General features: G+C 40.7%; 4 protein-coding genes across 5 annotated transcripts; 2 read left to right on the top strand and 2 right to left on the bottom strand.

Annotated features, from left to right (window-relative positions):
• Positions 1-40: 40 nt before the first annotated feature.
• On the bottom strand, positions 41-3,363 carry LOC123014423 (xylosyltransferase oxt). 2 transcript variants are annotated; one of them, XM_044413542.1, is made up of 5 exons: positions 3,206-3,363; positions 2,454-3,124; positions 2,262-2,404; positions 2,050-2,210; positions 41-1,998 (listed from the first exon to the last, which is right to left on the bottom strand). In XM_044413542.1, the coding sequence occupies exons 2-5, from the start codon at positions 3,005-3,007 to the stop codon at positions 238-240; spliced, it is 2,619 nt and encodes an 872-aa protein (XP_044269477.1). In that variant the 5' UTR covers positions 3,008-3,124; positions 3,206-3,363; the 3' UTR covers positions 41-237. The 2 variants fall into 2 exon arrangements, with proteins under 2 accessions (XP_044269477.1, XP_044269475.1); XM_044413540.1 differs by having other exon boundaries at positions 2,050-2,404.
• A 149-nt stretch (positions 3,364-3,512) lies between these two features.
• Positions 3,513-5,257, top strand: LOC123014429 (BUD13 homolog). Its single transcript, XM_044413552.1, has 2 exons — positions 3,513-3,693; positions 3,751-5,257. The coding sequence occupies exons 1-2, from the start codon at positions 3,587-3,589 to the stop codon at positions 5,213-5,215; spliced, it is 1,572 nt and encodes a 523-aa protein (XP_044269487.1). The 5' UTR covers positions 3,513-3,586; the 3' UTR covers positions 5,216-5,257.
• A 532-nt stretch (positions 5,258-5,789) lies between these two features.
• LOC123015148 (zinc finger protein 436-like) lies at positions 5,790-10,700 on the top strand. Its single transcript, XM_044414665.1, has 6 exons — positions 5,790-5,853; positions 5,905-5,989; positions 6,044-6,373; positions 6,420-6,869; positions 6,918-7,351; positions 9,626-10,700. Exons 2-6 carry the CDS (start codon positions 5,906-5,908, stop codon positions 10,611-10,613), a joined length of 2,286 nt encoding a protein of 761 aa, XP_044270600.1. The 5' UTR covers positions 5,790-5,853; position 5,905; the 3' UTR covers positions 10,614-10,700.
• LOC123015151 lies at positions 10,609-11,652 on the bottom strand. Its single transcript, XM_044414672.1, has 3 exons — positions 11,273-11,652; positions 10,924-11,078; positions 10,609-10,879 (listed from the first exon to the last, which is right to left on the bottom strand). Exons 1-3 carry the CDS (start codon positions 11,650-11,652, stop codon positions 10,698-10,700), a joined length of 717 nt encoding a protein of 238 aa, XP_044270607.1. The 3' UTR covers positions 10,609-10,697.
• Between the last annotated feature and the right edge of the window lie 53 nt (positions 11,653-11,705).

Here is an 11,705-nt window from a genome sequence, read left to right as displayed (position 1 = left end):
CGTTATATTCGCCACCTTATGTTAATTTTTGCATGGTTGCCACCTTAAAATGATCCCTTTCAACGACTACTTCGATGCACATCAATATGAAAACGAGTATAGACAAAAAAGTGAATAGTTAAAACTCTCAATTCTGAAACAGATATCCGACAGTGAACTAAAATTGCATCGCCCTGTTTTTTATTTTCCCATTCCGTTCATAATTATTGCCGTAAAAATGGCCGAAATTGAATTTTCTTACCAAATATCAAACGCCCCACTCGTCTCATTAACATTTCCAATAAAACTCTTCTGATCTGGCGCGAAAGAACTCCAACTCGTCCTCCTGCACTCCTCGACTTGGACCCCACAAACTTCAGTCCTACCAACCGCACAACTTTTCTCAATCACGTAAAACTTACTAAACAACGAATCGATCCAACCCTGCAACTCCTTGTCCGTTTTTTTCGCGTTGGACACACTGACAGCCTTCAAAATACCCTCATCACTGTTTTTTATAAACTTATCATAGTTGTCGGTGAGTGGCTTCGAAACCGTACCGCCATGAATCAAGTGGGCTTGCTTGGCGGTTAGGGGAAGCCCCGAGTAAAATTCGAGAGGGGTTACCAGGAACTTGACTTCAGCTAAAAGCGTTTGGTGGTAGATTAGTTTTACAGTCCACGAGCCGGGTAGGTGGGGGTGTTTCAAACTGGGTTTTGAGTGGCCAATCAGAGCGCTTTCGTCGATTGATATGTCGCTGATTTCGACTAGTGAACCAATAGGATCGAGCCAAAGACACGTGATGTTGTGAGTGACACTAGTGGCGCTTGCGGCGAATTTGTAAACTAACACGGGTTCGGAATATGGTGATAGAATTCGGGGGAAGTTTCGTGAGATTTGCTCTTTCTGGTCATAGTCACTACTGACGGTTAGTTCTTCGATACGTTTGGTTAGTGTAGAGGGCGCTACAAGATATGTCATGTTGATAGGCCTGAAAGCGACCTCAATATCACTAGAGTCACTTGTAAAATGGACCAAAGTGTATTTGTACAAGTCTTTAGAGTGGAATGAGGTGGCCCTTTGGATTGTGACACCACAGGTGGCATTAGTGACTGTGTTAGACCAGACCCGAGCAACTGATGAAATGACAGTTCTCAAACCGTCGTCGGTGCCCGGTGATAGGTCCAAATGGTGGTAAACACTCTGCCAATAGGAATGCAAGTTCGGGACTGTCCTTGTCGGTTTATCCAATCCGAACAGCCACAGCTCGAGCTTCAACAAAACGACCTGATTGATGATTGGTTCAAATTTGCGCGCGAAATACAACTGTCGCGGTTGCGTGCTTTGAATCCTCGGCCAATCATCGGGCCGGAAATCATTTGGACTACACCCGCACCAATCAACAACATGCTTATACTGACATTTGCACCCCAACTTCCGTTTCCAGTTGGTCACGTGGAGATTATTATCGACATAACTGTCACAAAACCTCGAATTGCGCAAAACCGTATGAAAGAACGACTCTGCCGGTAATAAAGTATGTCTAAAGACTTGTTTAAGCCCGGTGACTAGATCATCGGGGGTTTTCGCCACGTAACTCACGAATTGCCGCGAGAGGGCGATCCAGTCGCTCCCGCCGTCCATTTGGATGCCTTCAGGGAGGCGGCGGTCGGCCACGCGCCACATGCGACGGTCACACTCGACGAAGGTCTTATCCAGGCCTTGTTTCTGGAGGAAGCGTTGGGTGTCCCTCCCGTGGGACTTGACGAAGTTGCGGCCGCGGTTCGCCCCCAGGAAACGCTCCAAGGACGAGACTTGTTTCACAGGGTAGTCGGATTCGCTGAGGTTGAGGACAAAGTCCCAGGTCCAGGACATGTCCAACAGTTCGGACATGCAACTCAGGAGCATCTCCAGGAGGGAGGCGCCGCCCCAGATGGTGGCGAAGCGGCGGCGAGTCAGACGGATGTTGGGGAAACGGCGCTCCAGAGGGAGGAGTTCCCGAAAAAGGTAGTCTTCTCTCTGGAAAATAAATGTGAGCCGCGATTTACTAAAAATTTCACGTGTATTTACCACGTCAACGTGGATGTAGTAATAGTGGCGAGTGTGGTAGAGGATTTTGAGCAGTCTTTTGACTTGGCGGAGGGCTCGCCCGTTGAGCGTGAGGAGGAAGACGATTTTGACGTTTTCATGGCTTGAGGGCGATTCAGTGTTGGCAACTTGAGGGACAAATTCTAAAATTATTTGATAAATAAATTTTGGAAAATCCTTGAAACCTGCTTTACTTTTTATTCCCGTTTGAAACACATTAATGGTGTAGTAGCCCCCACAAGTAGCATGGGGGTCCCCGGGACATTTCATGTTACATGACGAATCTGGAAGTTTGTAAGTTGGGAGGGGCTCATCATTACCGCAAAAACACTCATGTCTACAACCAAAAAAATAAGTTTCTTACCAAAATAACCAAGAAAACTTACGAATATTGAACTCCAGCATACTCAAACCCGGATTGGAGACACAACTGGATACAATACTCCGGAGAATTGCTCTTTTTATTAACCCCAAAGTACCCACTAAGCAGTCTGTAATTATTTTCATCTTTGAAACAACCCAAAGGCTTTCCGGCGATTTTTCCCTCATTGGGGCAACTTCCGGCCAGTCTTTTGGGGTACAAAGTCCCCGCTAAAGACTTACAAGTCACATTTGCGATTAATTGTTTACAATTTTGGCTCTTAGCACGATGAATAGCTGAAACAGCTTCTTTTCCCGTTATTTCACATTCTGGTCTAAAATTTAGCTCTTCCAGACGCAAAATTGTTGTATTGGCGACTTGTAATTTTTTCCGGTGTGTTTCCACAGTTTGGGTGACCGGTTTTTGGCTCTGTGGCTGCCAATCATCTGATGAGTTGGTTTTTAATTCAAGAAAATGTGCAGCTAAGAGGACTTGGAATAGCAGAATTATTAAACCGATCAGAAAAAATGTTTTGTACTTTCTGAGCCATCTTCCGTTTCCACCTTTAGACACAACCATCTCAAAACTGTGCAGCCCCCATTATTAAAAACATAACCTCACATTTTGGACTTTTTATAAACTTTCAAATATTAAATTTGATCGTGGTTTGGAGATACACAGGGGGTGCCACATTATCTGAAATAAAACAAGACATTAAATGAAGTTTTAACCAAAAAAAGTAAATTATTTAATAAAAAATGAAACCGTTTTACTCACATTCAGACTAAATTATTGCTAAATTTGTATAATAAAGAGAAAGGTGTTTTAAACAGGGTTGCAACCCCTTGAATTGTCTTTAATTACACATGTGTGGGTGCAACGGGGGCGTCAGCTAAGGGTAGGTTTACATCCGGAAATTACATGACCTCAATAAAAAATCATCGATTTAAAAATTTATCACAACAAGAAAACCACATTTTGTGCTTAAAACAACAAATTAATCAGAGAACCAACTTGTAAAATCTTCTAATTGTTTTTTTTTCTGTAAATTTTTATTACGTTACGTTACGTCCGTCTGATGTCGGCTTTAATCCGTGTCAAAATGTCAATTTCGTAACCTCAAAAAATACATTGTAATAGAAATTAATTCACAAAAAAATGACCGAACCAATAAACCAGAAAGAATACTTAAAAAAATATCTCAATATGGGAAAAGCCCCCGGTGAGAAAAAGAAGAAGAAAAAGAAAAAACCGACGACAAGCAGGTTTATTTAATTTTTGTAGCCCCTTTAATTCTTTATTGATTTCTGATTAACTTGAAGGGTTCAAATAATCGACGATGACGCCGACGCTAATCTCCCAAGTCATGTAATCGAGGAAGACTTGGCCCTGGCTAACGAAGATGCGCCCCAAATTGTCGCCATAATTGATGAAAGGCCCCCTTCTATGCGAGTTGATGAGAAAACAAAGAATCCCCTGTGGCAACCAATCGGAACTGTAGAAAACTCAGATTCTTCTGAAGCAAAACAAATGATAAAAAGTTTCAAAATTGCGCCAAAAAGCTCTGATAAGCCTTTTGCACTGCCTGATAAGTCGCCCCCGAGAAGAAAGAAGAAAACAAATAACGGGGATAATACACCTCCTACTGGATCGAGGAGTGACACACCGCCAATAAAAGACGAAAATTCACCCCCTAGAAGGAGTGACACTCCTCCAAGACTTGTCATAAAAGAGGAAAGAAGGTCAGAAGCTCGGAGTTTTGGTGATTATTCGCCGCCTAGAAGGAGCAGAAATGGTGATCCCGACATTTCTCCCCCCAGAAGTAGGAGAGATGACGACATTTCTCCTCCCAGAAGAAGGAGAGATGACGACATTTCGCCCCCTAGGAAACGGAGGGACAATGACATTTCACCTCCCAGAAAAAGGAAGAATGATGATATTTCGCCCCCTAGAAAAAGGAGGGAAAATGATAATTCTCCTCCTAGAAAAAGAAGAAACGATTCTTCTCCCCTTAGAAGAAACAGAGACTCTACTGTTGAGAGAAGCAAATCTGATTCTAGAAATAGGGACACTTCACCTTCTAGAAGAAAAAGGCCCCAAAAAGAAGGTGATTCGCCTCCGCGGAAACACCGAAGTAAGACTGAAGAAAATCGGTCCGAAAAAATGAAGAAAACTCTAGATGGAAAATCGGCTGGTCTTCAAAACGCTAGAGAACTGGCTGAAGAAACGAAACAATTCCGTTCCCGTGAAGACCAAATGTTTAAAACTTTGTCAAAAGACGTTTCCGGGGAGAACGCCGAAACGGTCCATCGTAACCGAAAAACCGGTCAAATTCGTAACTTGGAGGAAGAAGAAGAAATCCAACGAAAGAAACGCGAGAAAGAGGAAGAAAACAAGGAGAAATATTCGCGATGGGGCCGAGGATTGGTTCAAGTGGAAAATCGGGAACAACAAATCCAAGAGCAGTTACACGAAATGAGTAAACCTTTGGCTCGATATGCAGACGATGAAGATTTGGAAAGATATCTTAAAGAGCAGGAACGTGAAGGGGATCCGATGTTGGCCTATATCAGGAAGAAGAAGAAGAAAAAGGCCGCGGCAGCAGGCGAGGTTGAAAAACCCCTATTCGAGGGCAATTTTATGCCCAATAGGTACGGCATAAGACCGGGGCATAGATGGGACGGAGTCGATAGGTCAAACGGTTACGAGAAGAAATGGTTCGAGGTGCAGAACGCCAAAAAGGCCATATTGGAAGACTCCTACAAGTGGAGTACCGAGGATATGTAGTTTTTTTGTAAATTAAGAATAAAACGGTTTTTTTTATTTGACTGGTTTTGAATATTTAAACCCATTTCCTGTCTGCGCCATTTTGTTTTAACGGAAATCACGTCAGTGAGTACAACAAATGAAGATCGGCGATTAAAACGCGAGTACTGCCAACAGAAACGTGTAAAATGTCAATTTTAGTCAATAAATTTTAATTTTCGTGCCCCGAAACGGTGTCTCCGAGGGGGCACATAGCCCTTAGTGGTCGTTAAATAGCACGTCGGCCATATTGACCGGCATTTGCGCGTTGGCCTCGTCCCTCAGCAAGCACAAGCCGTCGGGCATTTTTCGTCGTGTCAAATTCTCTAACTTGGCAGCATTTGTTCGTCAGCCCTGTTTTCGCCGAAAATAAAAAGTTTCCATAAATTGCTCCACAAATTTAAAAAGGTAAATTAAAAATAGGCAATGTCATGCGAATTTCGATTTCTGTGCCACTTTAGACGCCGTTTGAGGCGAATTTGACGCCGGAATTTTTTTCTCAAAGCCGTTCCAACTGTAATAACTCGGAAATCGTGCACATTTCTAGGGACCTTTTTGTCATTGTCATTCCTCATTATTTTATATTGGCAGTATTCATTTAAATGGTGCCACCGCGAGTTGTAAGAAGTGGGAAAAAATGCCGATTTTTGTTGATTTTCCCTCATTTTCAGCATGTCCGCGGCCAACATTCTGTGCCTGGTGTGCAACGGAAGCTGCGTCTCGTCCCGAAATTCGATCCAAGTCTTCAACAAGGAGGTACACCAAAAGCCCCCAAATCGTAACCTCTCTTCACACATCTCGCTTTTTCAGACTAAAACCAGCTCGGAGACGCCTCTTATCGACACTCTTAACAAAGTCTTGAACAAGGAACTGACTGAAGAGACTGCACATTCACAAGTTATTTGCAAAAAGTGCTTCAAAATTTTTGATGAAGTGGACGAACTCGAACACAGACTGCAAGAAATCAAAAACGAAGTCGTCAACAACTATACGAACGCCTTGACCAGACACAAAAACGGCGATAACCAAATGGAAGAGACTGAGGCCATGGAAAATGGAAAAGTGACTGATTCAAACAAGGAAAACGAACTTCCGCGAAAAATCCTAGATATCCCGTCTTCGGATGACGACACCAGCCAAGTAAGTCTTATCTAATGATTATCACAGTTTTTATCATTTAGTCCAGGTTATGGAGAAGAATCAGCTGCAGACTATTGAAGATATTGAAATGGAGCTGGTGAAGATGCATGGGGGCATAGAAAATGTGAACACAGTCAAGGATATCATCGACTCGGGGGCGGTTGACCACTCTTCAGACTCCGATTACGAGCCCCCAGTCGGTGTTGACAGCTTCAGCAAATCCAATCCTGAGATTAAAGTCAAAATGGAGCCTTCTTCGGACAGTGGGGTTAGCGATCGCCCCAATATCCTGCGTAAAAAGCCCACAAACACCGATACGTTAAAAATCAAGGAAGAACCGGTCCATTTGCAATCCATGGTGGCTCGACAAGACTCACTTTTCACTTGTATGGTATGCCAGGGTGAGGAGACCGTCGCAGGGGACGTACGAGCCATCACCGCCCATATGAAGAACGCCCACGACATTCGATTGTACATTTGCGACGTCTGTGGACAAGTATGTTCGAAAAATACTGAAAACTTGGGTTTTAATAATAAATTTCAGGATTTCCGGAAGAGGAACGAACTTTCGGCTCATCTCGACGAGCACGTGGCCGCTGAAGAAGGCGATTTTCAGTGCGAAGTCTGTAATCGAATTTTCAGTAATTTGCGTTTGTTTCGCATACATCGCCGCATGCACTACCCCCAGAACAAGGCGTGGGCTTGCGAGACATGTGGCAAGAAGTACAGCAGCAGAAATTTGCTTGAAGAGCATATAAATACGCACACGGGGGTTAGGCCTTATGTTTGTCAACAATGCGGCAAAGATTTCGCATCAAAGTACACTTTCAAGGCCCATGAGAAGACGCACGAGGTCAGGCCAAGGCCCTATGCGTGTAATCAGTGTCCCAAGTCGTTCTTGAGTCAGCAAAATTTGATCCAGCATGAGAGGACGCATACAGGGATTAAGGAGTTCAGTTGCCATTTGTGTGGAAAGAGGTGAGAGAACTGCTACAATAAATAAATTGTTAATAATAGCAAAAGAACCGAAACTAAAAAAATAAATAAATGTAGGGTAACATAAATGAGAGAAACAACTTAACAAAAGACTTTATTGCAGTAATAGGTATTTTAGTTTGAATTGTTTTTTGAATAAATTTATTACTTTTATTTTTAATCAATTTTAATATTGTTAAAAACGACCGTAAAGTTTTAAACGTATTTAATCAGATTGAATTTCCCCAAATGCTTAACTTCCTTGCAAACTTTGTCTGAGGGACATAGCGATTTTTTCTACACAAAAGTAATGCCTTTCAAACCTAATGTAGCGATTTTCTGTTCTGTTTTGCTAAAATTTAGTGAGTTTCCCGATTAAAGCAACCCCAAATTTTACAAAGCAATGTATTTCTACACCAGATTTAGGCATTTGTTGTCCTTATTTTGGTAAAAAAATGTCGAATTCAGTAAGTTTCTTGGTGGAAAATTAAAATAACCCATATTCAGATCTAATTTTCCAAAATCTTTTTCCTCTTGAATTTAATTATTTTGTTGATCATAGAAAATCTCTCAGGTTTAATAAGTTTTTCATTGAAAATACGCATTTGACGTGAAATTTTAGAATTTTTTATTTTGTTTTGGAAAAATCTCCCAATTTTAAGTACTTACCTTATCGTTAGCATTCGGAAATTCTTAGAAAATAACYTATTTTCCACATTATTTTGTGAGATTCTCAATGGCAAACATACTAAACTTAAAATAAAAAACAAACAGGCCATTTTCAGGTCTAATTTTCCTCTTGAATATCTTATAGAAAATCTTTCAGATTTAGTAAGCTTCTCAGTGAAAAACGCTGTAAATCCATCGAAATAAGTGCAAATAACGCATTTCGGAACTAATTTCGCAATTATGTGTTGAAAAAGTTTTCTGAAATTATAGAAAACACGCATTTGGAAATTTGGAATTGTCTGTATACTTTGTTTTGGGAAAATCTCTCGTTTTTGTTGAAAAACACTCCTAAATTCATAGAAAATAACGGGCTTTCTACATTATTTTGCGAGTTTCTCGGTGGAAAACACACAAAACTTACAATAAAAAATAAACAGGGGAAAATAACCTATTTTCAGATCTAATTTTCCAATTTTCTACCTTCTACCTGCGTTGACAAAATACTCCCACATTCAAAGAAAATCTCTCATATTTAATAAGTTTTTCAGTGAAAATCACTGTAAATCCGACAAGATTAGCGAAAATAACGCATTTCGGAACTAATTTTGCAATTATCTGTCTTATTTTGGCAAATTATTCGTAATAATGTGAGTTTTTCATTGAAAATACTCATTTTAAGTTAAATTTTAGAATTTTGTCCTTTGCTTTAGAAAATTTTTGAGTATTTATTGTTAAAATAATCACTCCGAAATTCTTTGAAAATAACGTATTTTCCACATTATTTTGCGAGTTTCTCTGTAGAAAACATACTAAATTTAAAATAAAAAACAAACAGGCGAAAATAACCTAATTTCAGATCTAATTTGTAATTTTCCTCTTGAATATCTTATAGAAAATCTTTTAGATTTAGCAAAGCTTCTTAGTGAAAAACGCTATAAATTTATCAAAATAAGTGCAAATAACGGATTTCGGAACTAATTTTGATATTATGTGTTTGCAAATTATTCTGAACTGTGAGGTTTTCATTGAAAAACTCTCCTGAAATTATAGAAAACACGCATTTAATGTGAAAGTTTGGAATTGTCTGCCTACTTTATTTTGGGAAAATCTCTCGTTTTTGTTCAAAAACACTCCTAATTTCAGAGGAAATAACGGATTTTCCCACATTGTTTTACAAATATGTCGGTGGAATAGATCTAATTTTCCAATTTTCGACTTGTGAAATTTTGTGAGCTGACAAAATACTCTTAAACTCAAAGAAAGTTTCTCAGATTTAATAAGTTTCTCACTGAAAAACAATGTAAATATATCGAAATAAACGCAAATAACGCATTTCGGAACTAATGTGTTCTATTTTGGCAAATTATTCCGAATTATGTGAGTTTTTCATTGGAGTATAGAAAACACGCCTTTAATGTGAAATTTCGGAATTATCTATCTACTTTGTTTCGGGAGAATCTCTCAATTTTGTTAAAAAAATTCCTCAAATCATAGTAAAATAATGGATTTTCGACGTTATTTTGTGAGTTTCTCGACGAAAAATAAGTAAATAATCATTTCGTAGCAAATTTTCTGCCCAAATATTTCGAATTTATGCCTTTTTTCCAGGTTCGGCTCTGCCCATAACCTCGAGGTCCACTCCATCGTGCATACCGGCTACCGACCCTTCGTGTGTCCCATCTGCCACAAGGCCTTCGCCCGCAAGGCGGAAATCCGCGACCACGAACGCACCCACACGGGCGAGAGGCCCTACCAATGCGAGATGTGCGGCGCCACCTTCTCCCAAAGATCCAACTTGCAGTCGCACAAACGGGCCACACATCTCGACGACAAGCGTTACGTCTGCGTGGACTGTGGCAAAGGCTTCAAACGGCGCCGTCTCCTCGACTACCACATGAAGGCGGCGCACACCGGCGAGAGGCCCTTCAAATGTAACGTCTGCGACGCCACCTTCGTCTATCCCGAGCATTTCAAGAAGCACAGACGTATACACACCGGGGAAAAACCCTTCCTGTGCGAAGTCTGCGGCAAGGCTTTCAATAGTCGGGATAATAGAAATGCGCACAGATTTGTCCATTCGGATAAGAAGCCGTATGAGTGTTTAGTCTGCGGGGCCGGGTTTATGCGGAAGCCGCTTCTGTACCAACACATGCAGAGTCAAGGGCATTTGAATGATACGATCGTCGTGAATCAGCCGAGGTTGACGACGGATGATGATCAATTAGTGACGGTGAATTCGAGAGGGGAGATGGAAATTGTGGATCCGATGTCGTTGGCGGAAGCGGTCGATGGGGATGCTAGTGTGACTGAAGACTCCAAATTGTACATTTCTGAGCATATTTTACAGTCGCCGAGTGAGCAGGAGCAACAAGAGGGCGAAAGTATGGAAACAGTGGAACACATAATCATCGATGGCCAACACATACGATTCGAAAATGAGGACGAGGAAGTGGATACAATCACAGGAGAGACGTTAGCAGAGAGTGAAACACAAATCATTGAAACGCCCGATGGTCCAGTCCAATTGGTCCGAGTACGCATACCCAACGAGCATGGCGAAGAAGAAGAAGCATGGATTAAAATAGTTCCAGAATAATTTATTTATTTCATTGTAAATGTAGCTAGGTTAGTTTTTTTTTTGTATTTGTATAAATAATTTTAAATATAATACGAGTTGAAATTATTTCTTCTTTGGTGATTTCGATTTACTTTTGCGTTTGGTTTTGCTCTTGGAGCGAGGTTTACGTTTGAATTTGCGTTTGGGTTTGTCGGCTTTGGATTCAGGACTGAGTTTTTGAGCGATTTTAATCACTTCGGGAGTTCGAGCGAACGAGTCGTAAGTGAACTTACTGCACGCTTTACCTAGAAAAATCATAAGTATTGGAATAAAAAGAAACCTAACTTACCGTCACAAAAATCTTCGCCACAGTCGATACAAGACACTACTCGTAGTTCCACAACCCCAGATTTGTTTTTTGTTTTACGGATTTGGGGGTCGAGGGAGTATTGGCGCTTCTCGAAGGCGCGCGTTTTGTTTTCCAGTTTTTTTAATTCGACCAATCTAGAAAGTGGTGATAATTCAAACAATAAAATAATCGCATTGTGAACCATATAATAATGTTTTTTTACTCTCGTATGACACACAAAGTTTTTTCAACAATTTCAACCTTTATCTAATAGCGGCTTACACATTAGTAGTAAAAAATTGTCGGTCATGGCCTAATTAATATAGTCCGACTAAAGTTAATTTATTACCTCGAAAAATAGTTTTCCTCCACCTTGCTTTTGGGCCTCACCGTCGTTAGCATTTTCCAATCGATTGGCACGGCTGCCAGTTCACTAATTTTCAAATTTCGCATTTCTTTCGGTAGAGGGTCTAGAAAAGTGTACGGTTCCTTCATCGCTTTCACATCTTTTTTCCCCGACTTAAATTTAAACTTCTTATCTCGAATTTTAACACTTTCGATGTGAACCTTTTCCTGCTTGATCTTAAAATCGGGCACCTTTTCAAAAAGTCTCTTAAACTCCTCTTGATTGTTCGCTACACTTTTCGACAAGTCCAAAATGGGCGCAGTTTCTTTCTTCTTTCCCAAAAAGTCGTCAAGTTTCGCCATAATTCTAAAAATCAGTTGCATGGTATTAAAAAAGTGCACAAAATCGTCTACACTTTTCGGCAAACAACGAATTA

This window comes from Tribolium madens, unplaced genomic scaffold, assembly GCF_015345945.1.
Source record: "Tribolium madens isolate multiple individuals breed KSU strain unplaced genomic scaffold, Tmad_KSU_1.1 Scaffold_97;HRSCAF=244;Tcas5.2_LG3a, whole genome shotgun sequence".
Lineage (NCBI taxonomy): Eukaryota > Metazoa > Arthropoda > Insecta > Coleoptera > Tenebrionidae > Tribolium > Tribolium madens.
This window is presented reverse-complemented; position numbering and strand designations above follow the sequence as displayed.